The sequence below is a fragment of the Anolis carolinensis genome, chromosome 5 (assembly GCF_035594765.1).
Source record: "Anolis carolinensis isolate JA03-04 chromosome 5, rAnoCar3.1.pri, whole genome shotgun sequence".
In the NCBI taxonomy this organism is placed as follows: domain Eukaryota; kingdom Metazoa; phylum Chordata; class Lepidosauria; order Squamata; family Dactyloidae; genus Anolis; species Anolis carolinensis.
The window spans coordinates 6769673-6792933 of NC_085845.1; the positions used below are offsets into that span (position 1 = coordinate 6769673).

The 23261-nt window shown below is 40.8% G+C and overlaps 1 protein-coding gene across 1 annotated transcript in view; it reads left to right on the forward strand.

Annotated features, from left to right (window-relative positions):
* The first annotated feature begins 358 nt into the window (after positions 1 to 358).
* The window catches only part of dnaaf9 (dynein axonemal assembly factor 9), a 132195-nt gene continuing 109292 nt past the window's right edge, over positions 359 to 23261 (forward strand). Inside the window, exons 1-2 of the mRNA XM_003225467.4 lie at positions 359 to 486; positions 20137 to 20216. Coding sequence (XP_003225515.1) covers positions 410 to 486; positions 20137 to 20216 — 157 coding nt within the window. The 5' untranslated portion in view covers positions 359 to 409. The remainder of the gene's footprint in view (positions 487 to 20136; positions 20217 to 23261) is intronic.

Here is a 23261-nt window from a genome sequence, read left to right on the forward strand (position 1 = left end):
GCACCGGTTGCCAAGGGGCGGGGCGCGCGGTGCAGCCGTTACTAGGGGGCGTATCCCAACCTCGAATTGGCCCCACCCTCCTTTTCTTTCTCAGTCTACTGGCCCTATTGGACCGTACCATTGTGATACACTGGCGGGGGGGGGGAAGTTGGGGAAAGAACTATTTCCTGGAGGGATAATTTAATAAAGAAAAATAAGACAGTTCATAGAGTGAAGGCGAAATGAGTTCCAATAGACTCCAAAGAACATTAGAGGCTGCTGGTGCGTTTTTGTTTATTTTCTCCTCCCTATCGGTTTGTGTCGAACCCCCTCCAGCTGCTGAGGGAATGGTTCGTCCCGGTGTTTCTCCCCTGTTGGAAGGCGTTGGTGCCGCAGAAGCGAGGCGGCGGCTGCGGAGGAAGGAGGCGTCATGTCGCTGCTGCGCCCCTTCCTGCACTTGCCCGGCCCCGCCAGGAGGGGGCGCGCCAAAGCCCAGCCCATTGTCAGGTCAGAGCAGAGATAGACTCGATATGGACTCAAAGGGGGGAGTGTCTCTATTTAAAGGGACAGTGTCTGAATAAAGAAAAGGGGATTGTGGGGGGCTTGAAAGAGAGGCCTTTGTTGTTGCTAATGGACATTCTTTTTTGGGGGGGGTCTGGCTTGGGAAATTGGGGTCTCTATTTAAAGGGACAGAATGTAAATAAGGGGAAGGGGAGTATAATGTAGGATATAATACTAATAGTATAATACACTGGTGGTATATTATGTGTGTTGTGATATAATAATAGAGTCCAATATAGGAATATAATACTTATATATTATATATAATATATTACTAATAATATTATTAGTAATTTATATAATATAATTATTAAAATTGGGGTATATCTCTATTTAAAGGGACAGTATGTAAATAAGGGGGAGGGGAGTATAATGTAGCATATAATACAATATATAGTCTCACTTATCCAACATTCTGGATTATCCAATGCATTTTTGTAGTCAATGTTTTCAATACATTGTGATATTTTGGTGCTAAATTCGTAAATACAGTAATTACTACATAGCATTACTGCGTATTGAACTACTTTTTCTGTCAAATTTGTTGTATAACATAATGTTTTGGTGCTTAATTTGTAAAATCATAACCTATTTTGATGTTTAATAGGCTTTTCCTTAATCCCTCCTTATTATCCAACATATTCGCTTATCCAACATTCTGCCGGCCTGTTTATGTTGGATAAGTGAGACTCTACTGTATAATGTACTAGTCGTTTATTATGTGTGTTGTGGTATAATAATAGAGTACAGTATAGTAACAATTGTATATTATATATAATATTACTAATTATATTATCAGTACTATATATAATACAATTATTTTACTATTATGTAAAATTCTATATAATTATTAAAATTGGGAGGTGTCTCTATTTAAAGGGACAGGATATAAATAAAGGGAAGGAGAGTATAATGTAGGATATAATACAATATATGATATACTAATAGTATAATATACTGGTGGTATATGTGTTGTGGTATAATAGCAGAGTGCAATATAATAATATAATGATGGTATTTTGTACATAATATTACTAATAATATTATTAGTAATATATATATATATATATATATATATATATATATAATATGTTCTATAAAATACTATATAATTATTAAAATTGGGAGGTGCCTCTATTTAAAGGGACAGTATGTAAATAAAGGGAAGGAGAGTATAATGGGGGATATAATACAATATATGTTATACTAATAGTATAATATACTGATGGTATATGTGTTGTGGTATAATAGCAGAGTACAATATAATCATATAATGATTGTATTTTGTATATAATATTACTAATACAGTATTATTAGTTATATATATAATATAATTATTATGTCATATAAAATACTATATAATTATTGGGAGGTGTCTCTGTTTAAAGGGACAGGATGTAAATAAGAGGAAGGAGAGTCGAATGTAGTATATAATACAATATATGATATACTAATAGTATAATATACTGGTGGTATGTTATGTGTGTTGTGGTATAATAATAGAGTACAATATAGTAATAAAATAATTGTATATTAGATATATTACTAATAATATTATTAATAGCATTATCTATGGTATTATATTATTCTATTATTATATAAAATACTATATAATTATTAAAATTGGTGGGTGTCTCTGTTTAAAAGGATAGGATGTAAATAAGGGGGAGTGCAGTATAATGTAGGATATAATACAGTATATGACATAATACTAATTGTATAATGTACTGATGTGTTGCAGCATAATAATATACAATATATTAATATATAATAGTTTTATATTATGTATGTTACTAATATTATTCGTAATATAAAATATGATATATAATTATTATATAATTATAAGAAGTACTGTATAATTATTAAAGAAGTAGAGGTGTCAATGAGGAGAAAGGGATATGCGTGGGTTGGCTTGAAATACAGTATAGCTCCCTTTTGGCATTATTAAATACAATGTTATATTTGGGAGGGGGTCTCCCTTTCAGAAGTAGGGATGTCAATGAGAAAAAAGGGATCGATAAGACATGGGTTGGCTTGAAAGGTTGGGGGACCGAATTATAGCCCCTTCAGCCGTTGATAAATAAGATGTTATATCAAAAAGTGGGGGCTCCCTTTTGTCAATGTTGAATGTTATGTTATCATATAACTAGTACATTATTATACTGCGCCCAATGGCACAATGGGTTAAACCCTTGTGCCGGCAGGACTGATGACTTGAAGGTTGTTGCTGGTTCGAATCCAACCCAAGGAGAGCGTAGGTGAGCTCCCTCTACCAGCTCCTGCTCCATGCTGGGACAGGAGAGAAGTCTCCCAGAAAGATGGTAAAAACATCAAAACATTTGGGCACCCTCTGGACAATGTCCTTGCAGACAGCCAATTCTCTTACACCAGAAGCGACTTATAGAATCATAGAATCATAGAATCATAGAATAGTAGAGTTGGAAGAGACCTCAAGGGCCATCTAGTCCAACCCCCCGCTAAGAAGCAGGAAATCGCATTCAAAGCACCCCCGACAGATGGCCATCCAGCCTCTGCTTAAAAGCCTCCAAAGAAGGAGCCTCCACCACGGCCCGGGGGAGAGAGTTCCACTGCCGAACAGCCCTTCTCACAGTGAGGAAGTTCTTCCTGATGTTCAGGTGGAATCTCCTTTCCTGTAGTTTGAAGCCATTGTTCCGTGTCCTAGTCTGCAGGGCAGCAGAAAACAAGCTTGCTCCCTCCTCCCTATGACTTCCCCTCACATATTTGTACATGGCTATCATGTCTCCTCTCAGCCTTCTCTTCTGCAGGCTAAACATGCCCAGCTCTTTAAGCCGCTCCTCATAGGGCTTGTTCTCCAGACCCTTAATCATTTTAGTCGCCCTCCTCTGGACGCTTTCCAGCTTGTCAACATCTCCCTTCAACTGTGGTGCCCAAAATTGGACACAGTATTCCAGGTGTGGTCTGACCAAGGCAGAATAGAGGGGGAGCATGACTTCCCTGGATCTAGACGTTATTCCCCTATTGATGCAGGCCAAAATCCCATTGGCTTTTTTAGCTGCCGCATCACATTGTAGGCTCATGTTTAACTTGTTGTCCACGAGGACTCCAAGATCTTTTTCGCACACACTGCTGTCAAGCCAGGCGTCCCCCATTCTGTATCTTTGATTTCCATTTTTTCTGCCGAAGTGAAGTATCTTGCATTTGTCCCTGTTGAACTTCATTTTGTTAGTTTCGGCCCATCTCTCTAGTCTGTCATGATCGTTTTGAATTCTGCTCCTGTCTTCTGGAGTGTTAGCTATCCCTCCGAGTTTGGTGTCATCTGCAAACTTGATGATCGTGCCTTCTAACCCTTCGTCTAAGTCGTTAATAAAGATGTTGAACAGAACCGGGCCCAGGACGGAGCCCTGCGGCACTCCACTTGTCACTTCTTTCCATGATGAAGACGACGCATTGGTGAGCACCCTTTGGGTTCGTTCGCTTAGCCAATTACAGATCCACCTAACCGTAGTTTTGTCTAGCCCACATTTTACTAGTTTGTTTGCCAGAAGGTCGTGGGGGACTTTGTCGAAGGCCTTACTGAAATCTAGATATGCTACATCCACGGCATTCCCTGTATCGACCCAACTCGTAACTCTATCGAAAAAAGAGATCAGATTAGTCTGGCATGACTTGTTTTTGGTAAATCCGTGTTGACTATTAGCAATGACCGCATTTGTTTCTAAGTGTTTGCAGACCACTTCCTTAATGATCTTTTCCAGAATTTTGCCTGGTATCGATGTGAGGCTGACTGGACGGTAATTGTTTGGGTCGTTCTTTTTTCCCTTCTTGAAGATAGGGACCACATTCGCCCTCCTCCAATCTGCTGGGACTTCTCCCGTTCTCCAAGAACTCTCGAAGATAATTGCTAGTGGTTCTGAAATAACTTCCGCTAGTTCCTTCAATACTCTTGGATGTAGCTGATCTGGCCCTGGGGACTTGAATTCGTTTAGAGTGGCCAGGTGTTCCTGGACAACTTGTTTCCCTATTTGGGGTTGGATTTCCCCCAATCCTTCGTCCATTCCATGTTGCTGAGGTTGAAGATGGCTTTCTTTTTGTGAGAAGACCGAGGCAAAGAAGGCATTAAGCAGTTCTGCCTTTTCCCTATCCCCTGTCACCATCACCCCATCTACTCCTTGCAGTGGCCCTATCGCCTCCTTTTTCTTCCTTTTTCTACCAACATAAGCAAAAAAACCTTTTTTGTTGTTTTTTATGTCCCTGGCAAGCCTGAGCTCATTTTGCGCTTTAGCCTTGCGAACCTTTTCCCTACAGGAGTTGGCTATACGTTTGAATTCTTCTTTGGTGATTTCTCCCCTTTTCCACTTCTTGTGCATGTCACTTTTGAGCTTTAGCTCAGTTAGAAGTTCTTTGGACATCCATTCTGGCTTCTTTGCACTTGTCTTATTTTTCTTCTTTGTTGGCACTGTTTGCATTTGCGCCTTGAGTATTTCACTTTTGAAAAACTCCCATCCATCCTTAACTCCCTTGTTTTTTAATATCGGCGTCCATGGAATGCCGCTCAGTAATTCCTTCATTTTTTGGAAGTCAGCTCTCTTAAAGTCCAGAATGCGTGTTTGACTTGTCTTAGTTTCAGCATTCCTTTGTATTGCAAACTGCAGGAGCACATGGTCACTTGCCCCTAAGGATCCAACCACTTCAACTGTATTGATCAGGTCTTCCACATTTGTTAAGATTAGATCAAGAGTTGCTGATCCCCTTGTTGCCTCTTCTACCTTCTGGACCATAAAATTATCTGCAAGGAAAGTGCAAGACTTGCACTTTCTCAAGTTGCTCTTGGCACAAATATATATATATATATATATATATATATATATATATATATATACACACAGTAGAGTCTCACTTATCCAAGCCTCGCTTATCCAAGTTTATGGATTATCCAAGCCATTTTTGTAGTCAATGTTTTCAATATATCGTGATATTTTGGTGCTAAATTCGTAAATACAGTAATTACAACATAACATTACTGTGTATTGAACTGCTTTTTCTGTCAAATTTGTTGTAAAACATGATGTTTTGGTGCTTAATTTGTAAAATCATAACCTAATTTGATGTTTAATAGGCTTTTCCTTGGTCCCTCCTTATTATCCAACATATTCGCTTGTCCAACGTTCTGCCGGCCCATTTATGTTGGATAAGTGAGACTCTACTGTATATACGATATTGGGTTGCTGTGAGGTTTCCAGGATGTATGGCCATGTTTCAGAAGCATTCTCTCCTGATGTTTCACCCACAACTATGGCAGGCATCCTCAGAGGTTTTGAGATCTGTTGGAAACGAAGCAAGTGAGGTTTATAAGTAAAGGTAAAGGTTTCCCCTGACGTTAAGTCCAGTCATGTCTGACTCTGGGAGTTTGTGCTCATCTCCATTTCTAAACCGAAGAGCCAGCGTTGTCCGTAGACATCTCCAAGGTCATGTGGCCGGCATGACTGCATGGAGTGCCGTTACCTTCCCGCTGGAGCGGTACCTATTGATCTACTCACATTTGCATGTTTTCGAACTGCTAGGTTGGCAGGAGCTGGAGCTAACAGCGGGCGGGACCTTTTGTAAGTTCAGCAGTTCAGTGCTTTAACACACTTCGCCACCGGGTTTATATATCTGTGAAATATCCAGGGTGAGAGAAAGAACTCTTGCCTGTTTGAGGCAAGTGTGAATGTTGCAATTAGCAACATTGATCACCAATGAACGGCCTTGCTGCTGCAAAGCGTGGCTGCCTCCTGCCTGAGGGAATCCTTTGTTGGGAAGTGTTAGCTGACCCTGATTGTTTCTTGTCTAGAATTCTGCTGTTTTCCAAGTGTTGTTCTTTGTTTGCTGTCCTGATTTCATTGTATACTTATTGGATGGATTGGATTTATACACAGAATCATAGAGGTGGAAGACACCCCAAAGGCCATCCCATCCAACTCCTTTCTGCCACGATAAAGCCCTCCTGACAGATGGCCATCCATCTTCTGCTTGAAAATTTCCAAAGAACGAGACTCCACTAGACTTCCAGGCAGTATATTCCACCATCAGACAGATGTTCTTCCTAATGTTTAGGTAGAATGTCTTTTTTTTTTTTTTTTGGTCTCTAGAGCAGCAGAAAGCAAGCCGTGCCCATTCCTCCTCAATGGGACATCCTTTGAAATATTTCAACCTGGTTGTAATGTCCCGTTTCAGCTTCTCTTCTCCAAGCTCCTGGTACCTGACAGATATGGAGGACTAACTTGTAGTTCTTTTGTGGGGAGATGTCATTGAAGAAGAGATATGCTTTAGGAAAGCGTTAAAGAGAATAATAATAATTATTATTATTATTATTATTACTAGCTTGAGTACCCGGCAATGCCCAGATTATTTGAAAAGGGCCTTGTTTGTTCTTGGATTTTAGTCCATAACAGTTTGGTCATATGTTACGCTATATCTTAGAAAAAATCAGTCTTTGCATTTTTGTTTTTATTAATGGTCCCATCCCATTAGAAAATGCACAAGGATATGAGTAAACTACAATTCCCAAAAATCTTGGGTCAATTCTCATAAAACACCTGCCAGTATTCATAGTTGGCCATGCTGGATCTGCGTGCCAAGTGTGGTCCAGATCTGATGTTGGCTGGGTTCAGCGCTTTCTGAATACGGGTGAACTATAACTCCTGGATGTCAAAGTCAATCATCCCCAAACTCCGCTAGTATGCAAATTTGGCTACGCTGAGCCTGTGTGCCAAGTTAGTTCCAGGTTTATCATTGGTCGGGTTTAGAGGGCTCTTAGATTGCAGGTGAACTATACATCCCAGCCCCTATAACTCCTATAAATCATGGTGAATTCTCCTGAAACCTCTCTAGTATGTTCAGTTGCTGATGAAATCCTCTGTTTGCTGTGTGCCATAGAAAAGAATAGGAAAGGGTTAAAGAAGAGGCAGTGGGCGGGGTCATGCAAATGGGCAGGGAAAGGAACACTGTGATGTGTGCTCACTGTAACCTGCAATGTCCTGGGAGGGAGTGACTTGGTGGCTCCTCAGCACTGGGAATTATAGCCTGTTTGTGGAGGCCAGAGGCTGGCTGTGAGAGTGGACACCTGTACCACATATACACATACATATTTTCACTTTTATTATGTGTATAGATAGATTTTTATGATGTTTATACCCCGCTTTCTCTCTCCACAAGGAGACATCCTTCAGAAGCAATGCCCATTTCCCTTCAATCTCTGAGTTGTCTGGTGATTCAATATTTGCGGGGCTGTATTATGATCTGTAATATGAGACACAGTTAAGCTATTCACTATACAGTAGAGTCTCGTTTATCCAACCCTCGCTTATCCAACGTTCTGTATTATCCAGCGCAGTCAGCCTCCCACCCGGATCCACAGCTGTTTCTCTGGGAATCCATTCTATCTTTATTTGCAGTCAATTTTTTAGTAGTCAATGTTTTTGTAGTCAATGTTGAATAAGTATTATTTAATTTTCTGGTTAATGTGTAAATACTACAACTGGTGCATGTTATTGTTTATTGATGTATTGTACATTGTTATTGTTTTGTATCTGATATTTCTGTGAGCTGCCCCGAGTCCCCTTTGGGGGAGATGAAGGCGGGATACAAATAAACTTATTATATTATTATTATTATTATTATTATTATTATTATTAATGTTTTCAGTACATTGCAATATTCATAAATACAGCAATTGCTACTTAACGTTACCGTGCATTGAACTGTTTTTTTTCCCTGTCAATGTGTTGTAAAACATGATGTTTTGGTGCTTAATTTGTAAAATTCTAACCTAATTTGATGTTTAATAGGCTTTTCCTTAATCCCTCCTTATTATCCAACATTTTTGCTTATCCAACGTTCTGACGGCCCGTTTATGTTGGATAAGCGAGACTCTATTGTTTTACTAATAATATTACAATATACTGTTATAGTACAATATAGTAATACAGTAGAGTCTCACTTATCCAAGCTTCTGGATTATCCAAGGCATTTTTGTAGTCAATGTTTTCAATATATTGTGACATTTTGGTGCTAAATTCGTAAATACAGTAATTACAACATAACATTACTGCGTATTGAACTACTTTTTCTGTCAAATTTGTTGTATAACATGATGTTTTGGCGCTTAATTTGTAAAATCATAACCTAATTTGATGTTTAATAGGCTTTTCCTTAATCCCTCCTTATTATCCAAGATATTCGCTTATCCAAGCTTCTGCCGGCCCGTTTAGCTTGGATAAATGAGACTCTACTGTATATAATGCTTATATTGTGTTATGTTAATCTATATATATAAAAGGGTAATGACATTTCGGCCTAGGACAAAACAACAAAACTACACATCCCAGGAACACTAAACTTGGCAGCACAACCCCTCACCCATGCCTCTACGTTCATACAACAAAAAGAAAAGAAAAATAAAGTCCTAATTAGAGGGAGAGGAATAATTGTTTTTATCAAATTGCTGCCAGTTAGAAGGCTAAGCTCCACCCACTTGGTCTGCTGTCAGTTAGAAGGCTAAGCTCTACCCACTTGGTCTCCTAGCAACCCACTCAGCCCAGGGCCACTTCAATCAGGCCTCTTCCACGTTGCCTATAAAATACAGATTATCTGATTTCAACTGGATTATATGGCAGTGTAGACTCAAGATGAGCACCAACCCACAGAGTCAGACATGACTGGACTTAATGTCAGGGGAAAACCTTTACCCTTTACCTTAATTACCACCAATTCCTCCATACTTTATTTCCCATACCACCATACTTCGCCACAGCAACGCGTGGCTGGGCACAGCTAGTATATATATATATATTGTATGTAAATATAACTTATAAGCCGCCCTGAGGTCCCCTTCAGGGTGAGAAGGGTGAGATATAAATGTTAGTTAATAATAATAATAATAATAATAATAATAATAATAATAATAATAATGATGAGACACAGTTAAGCTATTCACTATAATTGCAGGAAGATGGTTGAAGCTTTCTACAGCAGAGACAATAAGGGATGTGAAATAAATCAACCGATTCTATGAGTGAGTGAATGCATACATACATACAATGCACACAAAGAAAGAGCAGGACAAAAACATTGCCATCAGTGTAAACGTCTTCCCTTTCCTATTCATTTTCAGCAGGGGCGAGATGCTGTCTTGAAGGGTGTGTGGTGGGACGTGCGTGCGCATGCCTCCCGAGCCCTCCCAAGGCAAGCACAAAGAATAGTGCCTTTTCTGCTGGCAGTGTATTTACATGGCTGACTCCGCGGAGGTTAAATTCCTTTTCCTTGTGCGGTGGCAGATTGAATTAGTCACAAGTGCAGTTGTAAAGGGGGAGGAAGGAATTTGCTGCAGGGCCCTCTGCTGCAGCTGTTTGTGCGGGGGAAATATTGCTAATAAATTCTTGAGTAAACAAAGCAAGATCGTGTATGTGTGTGTGTGCATGCATGTTGCTGTGACGATTGCAGGCCCGTAATGAAATGCACGGCTTGTAATGTCGTTTATTAGTTTGCGGGAATGAATGACCTTGGAAACGGAGCCCCGGATTCGGAGCTGCCTGGGGAATTTCATTCTGTACAACCGTCTTTGCCATAGCTGCTCACATCTGCAGGGCTCTCCTCTTGGAAATGTCATCCGTTTGCATTCTCCTCCCACCTCTCCTTGGCATTCCTTTCTGTTTTCCCCATTTAGCTTAACCGTCCATGTTCAATTCAAATAGAGCAGGAAGGAGAAGAAAAAAAAATACATCATTGCAAGGACTGGGTTGCAAGAGAGGCTTGCAAACTGCTTTGACAGATCCTTGGCTCCAAGGGGAGAAGAATCCCAAGATAACCTTTCTCTGGTTATTTCCCAAATCCTTCGAAATGAATGGGCCGATCAGGGGTCCTTGGGACGTGGCACCCTGCCAAAAGCCTTGGCAGTGTGTCAAAGGGAAGGAAATGACATTTTCAGTGCTCCTTAAAGCACAACCAACATAAACCTGCTGAATAGATACAGCTCTCACAAAACAAACAAATTATATATATTTTTTTTCAGGAGAGAGAGCAAAATTATTGCAGGACAACAAAAGACATGGTGCCTAAATGTGGTCCAGTAGACGCTCAGCTAATTGGAACACAAGGAGCTGGAACTCTCAAGCAACCAGCACAAAAAAACAAGCAGAGCCCTCCTCTTGAAAATGTCATCCGTTTGCATTCAAACGGAAAGGAGGAAACCATGAAAATGAACAAAATCTGGCTACCAGTATTAAAACACTCTAAAATCAGGACAGTAAATAAAGAACAACACTCAGAAAACAGGGAATTCCAGACAGGAAACAATCAGGGCCAGCTAACACCTCCCAATAAAGGATTCTCCCAGGCAGGAAGCAGCCAGGCTTTAAAGCTGCAAGGCCATTCAGTACTACTCAAGGTGGCCAGTGGCAACATTCACACTTGCTTCAAGCAGACAAGAGTTCTTTCCCCCATCCTGGACATTATTCCACAGATATATCAACCCCATTTGTCTCGTTTCCAACAGACCTCACAATCTCTGAGGATGCCTGCCAAAGATGTGGGTGAAATGTCAGGAGAGAATGCTTCTGGAACATGGCCATACAGCCCGGAAAACTCACAGCAATCCAAAAAAAGCTGTTTTTATAATATAGTAAAATAGTAAACCTGTATTACATTAAGTTTGTTTTTGTTTACATTTAATTACAGCATTTCAAGTCAATGCAGACTTTATGGTATATTATGGTATATTATGGTATAATATGGTATATTATGTCGTATAGTATTAGTTGGGCCTATTTTTAATAGTAAATCTCAAGCAACCAGAAACTACATTTATCTATCATTGGCCAATTCCCATGGGTGCCAATTAACTGAGAGCTTACTATATTTGCCTTAAAATTAGTTAATTCAGGTTGAGTATCCCATATCCAAAAATGCTTAGGTCCCAGAAGTATTTTGGGATTTTTCTTGCAGATGTTTGTATACCCATATATGAGATATCTTGGAAAGGGAACCCGAGACTAAACATGACATTTTTAATGCCTCATATACTTGTTGTATGTATAGCCTGAAGGTAATTTTCAGCACAGTATTGTTAATGATTTTGTGCATGAAGCAAAGATTGTGTACATTGAACCACCAGACAGCAGTGGTTTCATTATCTCAGCTATTCATGTGGATAGTATTGGATTTTAGCGTGTTGTGGATTTCAGAATTGTGGATAAGGGAGGCTCAACCTGTAGTAACCCTTTCTCTTCCTATTTCTTCCTATAATGCCTGGCTTGGTGGGATCTCTGTTTCCCCAACTTTTTGCATTTTTTCTAATGGACATAATTTTTGTTTTTCTGTATTTGAAAAGGAAACCCAAAGTGTTGGATTAAATGCTAATGAAAGCAGCACCATTTCTGATGATTGCTTCCATAGATCAATGATAAATTCCTTTTCCCAGTCTGATTCTATTAATTCCTCCAACCACTGCTGACATATCTAGCAGAACAGACTTGAAAACAATTCCAGGTTTAGCAGGATTGTGCTATAAAATATACCTGTGCAAATTGTGAGTAGTTTCATTAATAGTAGTAAAACTGATCAGCTTGATCTGAGATTAAGAAGGTCTTTCTGATGGTTTCCAAGCTTCCACCACCAATAAAGAATTGGGATTCAGCAGTGAAATGTCTGTATATGGCTTGGCTCATTTGCCTGGGGTGTTCAAGTAAGGGAACATAAGAACCATATTGCATCAGGCCAAATGTCTTTCTAGCTCTTTATCTCTAGATACCAGGGCAGAGCAAGTAATTCCTGGGGGCAACAGCCTTTTCATCTTATTGTTCTCCTGTAACTGGCATTCAGAAGCATATATAATCTCTGGTTTTATAGGGATCATATAGTCATTGTTTCTACTAGCCACTCATATTCTTATCTGATTGCAGTGAGGGTCAATATTGGAGGCAATCACCATGCTTCGGGTAAATAGAAGTCACAGTTGGACTATGCTCTATTGAGAAATTTTCTCAGCCATTGTCCTGGTTTGGATGATTCTGGGTTAGTTTTGTGGGGGAAAAAGAGAGATCTCCCCCAGCTCGCTCTATATCAGTGATGGCCAACCTATGACAGGCATGTCAGCACTGACACGCCTAGCCATTTTTGCTGACACGCTGCCGCATGCAGATTGATTGGATGACTATGTCTTTTGTGGCCAAATTTGGTGTGATTTGGTCCAGTGGTTTTGTTGTTTACTCCATGGGAATTATGCACATTACATTTATATATATATATTATATCATTCTATTATTATTATTATAGTATATTATCATATTATTGCCATTATATTATTATTATATTATTCATTATTCATGACTACATTGAAACTAGAATAGAGAGAAATCAGCGTGGAAACTGCAAGAGGTACCATAGATTGTTGTACATGGAAATAATGGTAGTAAATAGTTTTTGATTTATTAAATACAGTTATATATTACAATTATACATTTTTGTTATTTAAACTATACATATTGCGAAATTATGGTTTTTTTTTTTCTCAAAGTGACACACCACCCAAGTCATACTAGGTTTTTTGATGAATTTTGACACACCAAGTGCAAAAGGTTGCCCATCATTGCTCTATATCATACCTAATTGTGGCCGTGGTGGTGCAATGGGTTAAACCCTTGCGCCGGACGAACTACAGATCTGAAGGTTGGGTTGCTGACCTGAAGGTTGCCGGTTTCAATCCGCAAGGCTGGATGAGCTCCCATCTGTCAGCTCTAGCTTGCAGGGAAATGAGAGAAGCCTCCCAGCAGGATGATAACAGATCCTGACCAGCATTTCTCAACCTGGGGGTTGTGAGGGGGGTTCAGAGTGGTTGCCAAAGACCAGTATTTTCTGTTGGTCACGGGGGTTCTGTGTGGGAAGTTTGGTCCATTTCTATTGTTGATGGGGTTCAAGGGGCTCTTTGATTGTAAGTGAACGATAAATCCCAGAAACTACAACTCCCAAATGTCAAGGTCTGTTTTCCCCAAACTCCACCAGTGTTCACATTTGGGCATATTGAGTATTTGTGCCAAGTTTGGTCCAGATCCAACAATGTTTGAGTCCACAGTACTCTCTGGATATAAGTGAACTACAACTCCCAAACTCAAGGTCAATGCCCACCAAACTCTTCCAGTATTTCCTGTTGGTTATGGGCATCTGTGTGCCAAGTTTGGTTCAATTCCATTGTTGGTGGAGTTCTGAATGCTCTTTGATTGTAGGTGAGCTATAAATCCCAACAACTACAACTCCCAAATTACAAAATCAGGCCCCCTCCCCGCACCCCTGCCAGTATTTAAATTTGGGCCTATTGGGTATTTCTGCCAAATGTGGGTCCAGTGAATGAAAATACATCCTGCATATCAGATATTTACATTACAATTCATAACAGTAGCAAAATAACAGTTATGAAGTAGCAACGAAAATATTTTTTATGGTTGGGGTTCACCACAATATGAGGAACTGGATTAAGGGGTTGTGACATTAGGAAGGTTGAAAACCACTGCTGTAGATGGCCAATTCTCTCACACCAGAAGCCTTCCCTTCTCTTCAGCTTTTATATTCCTAGGTTCTAATACTTAAACATCGGAATTCGCAGTTATATTGATTACTAGCTGTGCCCGGCCACGCGTTGCTGTGGCGAAGTATGCTGGTATGGGAAATAAAGTATTGAGGAATTGGTGGTAGTTAAGGGTAAACGTTTTCCCCTGACATTAAGTCCAGTCATGCCTGATTCTGGGGGTTGGTGCTCATCTCCATTTCTAAGCCGAAGAGCCGGCGTTGTCCGTAGACTCCTCCAAGGTCATGTGGCCAGCATGACTGCATGGAGCATTGTTACCTTCCCGCCGCAGAGGCACCTATTCATCTACTCTCATTTGTATGTTTTCGAACTTCTGGGTTGCTAGAAGGTGGGGCTAATAGTGGGGGCTCTGTTCGTTTGCTCAATTCAAACCTGTGACCTTTGGGTCCAGAAGTTCAGCAGCTCAGCGGTTTAACACACTGCGCCATCAGGGGATATTATTTTCTCAAGGTTGTGAATATACAATATTTCTGATTTTTTTGTCTGTTGGAGGTATTGGTGGTAGTTAAGGTAAAGGGTAAAGCTTTTCCCCTGACATTAAGTCCATTATAAATGGGTTATATAGCTGTGTGGAAGGGGCTTGAGTCTGCACTGCCATATAATCCAGTTAAAATCAGATAATCTGTATTTTATAGGCAGTGTGGAAGAGACCTAAGTGAGGCCTAACTCTGCCTGTCCCCTGGGCTGAGTGGGTTGCTAGGAGACCAAGTGGGCGGAGCTTAGCCTTTTAACTGGCAGCAATTGGATAAAAACAAGTATTCCTCTCCCTCTAATTAGGACTTTATTTTTCTTTTCTTTTTGTTGTATGAACGTAGAGGCATGGATGAGGGGTTGTGCTGCCAAGTTTAGTGTTTCTGGGATGTGCAGTTTTGTTGTTTTGTCCTAGGCCGAAATTTCATTACCCTTTTGTAAATATAGATTACTGACGGGGTGCAGGGAATGAATGGACTGATGGGTCCCCTTTGCCTTCCACATTTGCTCACTTTTGCTTTGTAATGAAACAGATCATGCATATGAAATAATCCCTTTGTACGATTGCCTTTTGGCACATTTCCCCCTCTTTGTGCCTTCCTCTTAGCTCCCGCTCCAAGGGTGTGCAATCTGGGCCGGCATGTGGTTTCTATCTTCAAAGCCGTGGAGCCTGGAGCCTTTCTCCGGAGGGAGATGCCAGTCCCTGTGTGGCCACAGTCTCCGAGCGAGCTGCTCCTCCGCTGTCATTCTCCACAATTGCATTCTTTTGTGCGGGGCTTCCCACAGGATGCTGTTTTCATATAAACAGGAAGGAGCTTTACCACTGACTCCACACTTCTTCACAAAGAGCAGCAGCTTATCCTCTTTAAGAACTCCCACTTGTCAGCTAGAAAGATCAAGCAGCCCCTTCCTCCAACTCTGATGTGTTGATTTAAAAAGGGCTCTGTTTGTTGAATTCCCCCACGTTTTAGTTTGATGATTGTTGCAAAATGCAGCGTTGGACACGGGCTCAGAGAGTTTAGATTAAAGCATAGTCCTTTGCAAACTTCTGTCTTCGGATATTCCCAATGCATTTCTTGACTTCGGAGAAATACACTTGCCCTGGAAACGCTTCCCAAAACAGCCTGTTGTTCCAGGTTCTGCACAGACTGGCGCTTCTAAATATGGTTAAGATTCTTTTGATCCAAGGCAAAAAACCTTAACCCAAGTCATACCCTATTTCCCCTAAAATAAGACATGCCCAGAAAATAAGACCTAGTAGAGGTTTTGCTGAATTGCTAAATATAAGGCCTTCCCCCGAAAGTAAGACCTAGCAAAGTTTTTGTTTGGAAACATGCCCAACGAACAGAACACCAGAGCGTGCAGGATCGGTAAATGTACGTACCATAGAGTATTGTACATGGAAATAATGGTAGTAACAAGAAATTCTTGATAGGATTCACAGTTTGTCTGGTTATGCTGGTTTGTGATGACAACTACTGTACAGTATATAATAAATGTTCATTTTTTTGTTCAACAATAAATGTGAATTCTTCATGGAAAAATAAGACATCCCCTGAAAATAAGACCTAGAGCATTTTTGGGAGCAAAAATTAATATAAGACACTGTCTTTTTTGGGGGGTAAACACGGTAGAATCCTGGAATTGGAAGACACCCCAAGGCCATCCAGACCAACCATCTTCTGCCACACAGGTAGTCACAATCCAAGACCTCCCAAAAGATGGCCATCCAGCCTCTACGTAAAAAATTCCAGGGGAGGAGACTCAACTACATTACGAGGTGGCATGGTCTGTCGAACCACTTTGACCATCGGGGAGATAGTCCTAATTTTTAAGTGAGTTCTCTTTTCCTGTGGTCTACACCAGTGGTTCACAACCTACGGGTCCCCATCGTTTCCCAGTCTCTAGAGCAGTAGAAAACAAGACTTGGGCCCTCGTCAGTGTGGCACTTTTCAGACATTTAAACATGGATATCATGTCTGCTCACAGCCTTCTCTTCATGCTAAACATCCCTAGCTTTCTAAACCACTTCTCAAAGGGATTCCTCATTTCCAAACCTTTGGCCATTTTGGTCGCCTTCTCTGGACACATTCCACCTTGTCGATATCCATCTTGAATTTAGATGCACAGAACTGGACACAGTGTTATTCCAGGTGAGGTCAGAGCAAAGCAGAATAGAGTTGGACTATATCTGCCCTTGATCTGGACCAGTGGTTCTCAACCTGTGGGTCCCCAGGTGTTTGGGCCTACAGCTCCCAGAAATCCCAGCCAATTTACCAGCTGTTAGGAATTCTGGGAGTTGAAGGCCAAAACATCTGGGGACCCACAGGTTGAGAACCACTGATCTAGACACTATGTTCTTATTGATGCAGCCTAGAATCGCTTTGGCTTTTTCAGCAGCCACATCTCACTCTCGGCTCATGTTCATCTTGTAGTCTCCTAAGACTCCTAGATCCCTTTAATTTGAACTGTTTTCAAGGCAGATATCACACATCCTATTTCTGCCATTTCATTTGTTCTGCCTATATGTAGTATCATGGTTTGACAGTTGTAGTGTTTGTGCAAGAAAGCATCCGGGACCTCTTTGTATGAGCTGAGGTTTGCAGTCTTTCAGATGAAGGTATTTGCAGGTACTTTGGAGACATTCAATAAGCCCTTGACCCATTTTTCTTGCAGCTTCTGCTTATCATTGACAGATATAAGAAGCCTAGAGAGTTAAGGTGATGCCCACTACTATTTCAAGTATAGCCTGCTCTACTTTAAAAAAATGCATCACTTGCAATTTCATAGTCCATTTACGTTGCTTTGCAGCCTGGAACCAACCTAGCACACCCATATGTTTTTACCTTTGGATTGTACTCACAAAAGTTGGGGTATTTTGAATCGAAGGAATAGTTGCCTGATTGAGTCACTCCTTAGCCTTACAAATAACAGGAGCAAGCACTTTATATATTGAACTAATGATTAGATAAGATAGATGTAAGATAACAGTAGTAGCCACAATGCTTCATAGCTCATTAAGTCCAGAATGGTTTTCATTTTGAGATTCATTATAAATTCATTATAAAATTAGCATTATAAAGTATTATTTAAGTCATATCAAGACCAAATTGCTTGTTAAATGCATGACTGCTTTTAAGGTATCTTCCTAAAAAGACAGCTGCTGCTGCTGAAACATGAGTGCAGAGGGGAAAAAGTTAAAAGAAAACATCTTAACATAATTTGGAAGCATTTCAGATTTGAATTTCTGGGCAAGGGAGGCTCACGGGAGGAAAAACTTTTGAACTCTCTGGTTTATTTCTCTCCTCTTTACAACATGGAACATAAAACCCTCTTAGGCAGGAATGTGCCTTAGCTGGTATCTTCTCTGCACCCGAGAGTGGCCAGTATATCTTGCTGGGTCGGGGTATTGGCTGATAAAACTGGGTGTGTAGGTTCCTTTGAATCATTAAGCAGAAGAAGCTGTTAGTCCTGCGATTGCACAAAAGACACTGCTGGGTTTTGACACAAACATTTCAATCTGCATCACAGATCAGCTGCGTGTTGACAGCCACTGAAGTATAAGATTCAGGCAGTTGAATAATGAAACCAAGCTCTTAGTGCTTGTGTTGGGTTCAGGTTGGCCTTATTGTCGATTTGTAGTGTGTCCTGGCTGCCTGTTGTGTGTTCGATAGAGTAATTTCTGTGTTGTATACCTCACAACCGCTGAGGATGCCGGCCATAGATGTGGGCGAAACAGCCCAGAAAACACACCACAACCCTGAGTAATTTCTGAAAACATGGAAGCTCAGACTGTCCTGTTTATTATTGAAAAATATGGCACTTCAAGGAGGTTTCCAGTTTAAGTGGAGTTTGTCCTTTAAAGGAATAAAAATTGGGTTGCTGTGAGTTTTCCGGGCTGTATGGCCATGTTCCTAAAGCATTCTCTCTTGACATTTTGCCCGCATCTAGGCCAAGCATCCTCAGAGGTTGTGAGGACTATTGAAAACTAATCAAGTGTGGTTTATATATCTGTGGAATAATGTCCAGGGTGGGAGAAAGAATTCTTGTCTGTTTGAGGCAAGTGTGAATGTTGCGATTGGCCATCTTGATTGGTATTGAATGGCCTTGTAGCTTCAAAGCATAGCTGTTTCCTGCCTGAGGGAATTCTTTGTTGGGAGGTGTTAGCTGGCCCTGATTGTTTCCTGTCTGGAATTCCAGATTTTGTTCATGTTCATGGTTTCCTCCTTTCTGTTGAAATTGTCCACATGTTCGTGGATTTTAATGGCTTCTCTCGCAAAAGACTCACAACCTCTGAGGATGCCTGCCATAGATGTGGGCAAAATGTCAGGAGATAATGCTTCTGGAACATACAGCCTGGAAAACTCGCAGCAACCCAGTGATTCCGGCCATGAAAGCCTTCGACAACACATTGAACATCTCTATGGAGTAAAAATAGATATCAAGTCACATTGTTCTTCATCCTTCTCAATATCTTCCTAACTTCTCCACAGGCAGAAATTAATCACCTATTCAAATTATGCTTTAGATTTGAAAGGAAACCTATTCGTTGGACAGTGTGCCATGAACAAATAAAACCAGGCTTTTACTGTCACTCACATTTGTACGTTATTTTTAAACTACAAAACAACCTGCCATTTTGCAACAGCACTGTTTTCTTTTTTAAAAATTTCTTCAAAGTGTTTGATTCTCAGCTCTCAACTTACCAGGGCCTCCATGCTAATGGGCAAGGAATGAAAGACATTTTAAACATTTGCTTGCACCAAGAAGCAAGGTCTCGAAAAGGAGGAAATAGAAAACTTCTGTTGACCCAGATTGTTTTCTGTACTCACGGCTGGTGAGCTTTTGAACTCTTGGAGATATTTGCTCCCAGACTGGAGGTCACCTTGGCAAGGGTCCTTGCCTGTCTGGACTTGCCTGCTTGGCCAGCTGGCCTGCCTTAAGCACAGAAACATGCACAGACCATCTCCTGAATTATGTGGCTTTGTATTCTGCCAGAGGGAATGCACAGGAGTTGCAACCGGGAATTGACCTCCTCTTGGGTTGCTCCAAGCAAAGGCCAGTTTTCAGGACCCCCACAAAGTAGGACAACCCTGGTCTGGGTTAGTTTGTGTTCTCAACGTGCATTACTTCATACAGACATGTGTTGGGGCACTCTCCGTGGCACGATGGTGTTTTGGTGGCAGCTACATTGGACTTGGTATTATATCCGTGCTGTATTGCCAAGTGAAGGGGAGTTAGATGAAAATGCTTTTTATTTCCAGAATGAGAAGTCATGGGAAGCTTATTGGGAAAGAGTTCTTTCAGGGGACAATAGAGGCAAACAATGACAAAGAAGAAGTGGGTGGACAGAAATGCTGTGCAAGGAACAAAGTCCTTTTTCTCTGAACTCTATGGGAGTATTGAAGGTGCCAAAACAGCTGATGCCGCATTGCTAAGTGGCAATGTGTGTCACCAAGTGCTTTCTTCCATCGTTCTGGAGAACATTGCAAATGTCCCTCCTGACTGTTTCTCTTTTCCCTTTGCAGTTGTAGCCGCCTCCGAGAAATTCAAAGCATCCTGACCCAGAGCAGCAAATCCCAACCAGATGGAATCCTGTGCATTTTGGGTAAATTCTTTCGGTTGTTAAGCTGTACATTGTGGGGTTGATTGAAACATACACAGTAAGCTTAGTGCCTGGTGGTCCTGCCGAAGAAACTCCTTCTGTAGTAGAAGTATTCAAGGGCCATGCATAGATATTTGGGGAAATGTGGCATATCTGTTACTTGCCGCAACATGTTTGTGCATGGATCCTCAAATCCCTTGGTGATCAGTGGAATCACCATATAAAGCAGAAGGGCCTTAGAAGATCTATCAAAACAAACCATTTAAATTGGTAGTTCATGTGATGGAGGTCCTCGGGGTTTTATGTTTGTCTTCTGATAATCATGGGATATGTTCAGTCTTAGAAGAAATAAGAAGCCAAGCCTGAGACTGTCATGCTTTGACCATATCAAAAAAAGGCATGACTCCCTTGAAAAAGACAATGATGTTTTTCAGGTGAAAGGCAGTAGGAGAAAGAGGAAAGACCCTATTCTAGATCGATAGCCTCAACCAAAGAGGCCACAACTGCCCTGAATGTGCAAGGTCACGGCAGTTGATGTCCAGATTAGGTGGAGGTTTCTTATTCATAGGGGTATTACAAGTTGAACTCAATGATGGCAGTGAACAACAAAGCTCAGTGGAATGGTAACATTCTTTGCATGCAGAAGGTCCTGTTTCAAGCTCTGGCTTCTCCAGATCTCATCTGATACCAGGAGAAGGATATCTCTGCCTGAAATCTCGAAGAGCTGCTGCAGAAAGCAGACAACACTGGAATGGCTGGGCAAAATCTTTTAGGAGTTATAAAGCAAGGATCTGTATTTCTAGACATAAGAGGAGATTAGAGATGTTCCAAGGGGCCCTTAAAACAAATTCTGGCAGCTGTTCTTGAGCTGTCTTTTAACCCACCAATCCAACCTGAGCGCCGTTTGTCTCTGGGCTTTGAATGAGTTTCCCTTAGGATGTTTCCTTTGAAGTTCTTCCAAAGAGATATGTGCAAAGATTGTAACTCCCAAAGTGATTAGAAACCAAACAAGTGCTTTCATGATGGACAAAACTCCATTGTTTTATTTGTAACCCAGTCCCCTGCCCTTTCTTGTGATGTTCCTCATGGAGGAGGCATATTACAGATAGGATCAATTCCAGGACTTTTGGTGTAATGCAATTTTTACCGATTATCTGGAACTCTGTTTATTTTACCTGACATTATTATTATTTCTTTTCCGCCTCTCCTCACTTGAGGCAGGTTGCAACATTGTAAAACACACATTCACTTTAAAAACATTATTTAAACTATTATTAGTTAAAATAATAAATATTAAACATATATTAAAACATATTTCCACAAGATACATAGTACATTAACCATGTCTTGATGTTCTTAGCAGAAGCATACCATTGAAAGGTGCAGGAGGATCTAGTGATGCCTAGAGAAGTGTTCCCTCTTGACCTTCACCATGATTCTATGGTGGGATCTCTGGTGGAAATTCTGGACAGAAGTTGGCCATATAGAATCATGCTGGAGTCCTAGAGATAACCCTTCTGCAGGCATCACTAAGTCTTCCTGTGAAAACCTATGGTGTTTAAAACGGTTTGTTTGTAACTGAAACCACATTCAATGAGCTTGCATAGTAAGTGGACTTCTTGTATCCTCAGCTATTGCATAGAGATCAGCCACTGAGAGGTGTCTGTTGAAGTCCTTTCTTAGTAGAACGAAAGGTTCCTCCCTCCTACGTTCTAGATCTGGATAATTTCAGGCCTCCTCAAGAGCTCTTTCAGTAGTGAACACTGAGCCATGTTACTTCTATAGTATAAGCCAGGGGTCCTCAAACTTTTAAAGTGGAGGGCCAGTTCATGGTCCTCAGACGGTTGAGGGGCCGAATTATCATTTGAAAAAAAAATGAACAAATTCCTATGCACACTGCACATGTCTTATTTGTAGTGCAAAAACAACAACAACAACAAAAGAACAATACAATATTTTTTTAAAAAAATTAACCAACATAAACCTATCAGGATTTCAATGGCAAGTGTGGGACTGCTTCTGGCCAATGAGATAGTCAAATTAATTAGGATTGTTGTTGTTGTGTGCCTTCAAGTCATTTCAGACTTTGGGCCAATACAAGCCCGAGGATGGAGGAATGATACAAAATGGGATGTAGAAACCTGATGGGCTTATATATCAGAATATATAATTAACGACTTCATCATTCAAAAGAAAAATATATATACAAATAGCCTAAAAGATCAAGACTGGTTAAGGAAACGGACTGTGCTAATCGACAAAATAGACGGAGACGAAAGATACCACACCTTGAACCAGGCGTTCCACATGATTAAACTGATGTATTGACAATTTTGAATGGCTGTTCTAGGGGGGTGGGGGGTATGGGGGGAGGGTGGGGGTGGAGGGTGATACATTTCTAAGGACTGTTTAAAATTTCATTTAAGAAATAGTTACCTTTGGAACAATGTATACTGAAATAAGTTATGTATGGCAAAAATAGTTAATTGTTATGATGTATCAAAAAGAAATTTAAAAAAAATTAAAAACAATTTTTTAAAAAAAATTCAGACTTTGGGCAAGCCTAAGTCTAAAACTGAAGGCGGAGGCCAGGTAAATGACCTTGGAGGGCCGCATCCGGCCCCCGGGCCTTAGTTTGGGGACCCCTGGTATAAGCTTTATTAGTGATTAATGATGCCGCAGATGCAATATAGTCCCTTTCATTGTTGGGTTTCAGCTTCCCCATACAGCCAAAGGTAGAACGAGGCCCCCAGTAAATTCTACCTGGGCAGTCCCTTGGCTAGCAAATTCTCATCAACAGAATATATGATCTGCACTTTACTTTAAGGCCAATGGAAAATGGAACCCCAAAAAGTAATGGAACGCAGAAGCAAAAATGCAATCAAAATGTTGCAGGTGTGACCCACCTCACCCTTGAGAGCAATGAGAACTGTGAGAGTAGGTTAGCAAGAGAGAAAAATTCACTCCCCCAGTCTGTGTCCCATCTTTCATATTTTCTTCCAGCCTAAACTGCAGAGCAAATGCAAACAGGACCCAGCAAGGTCACTA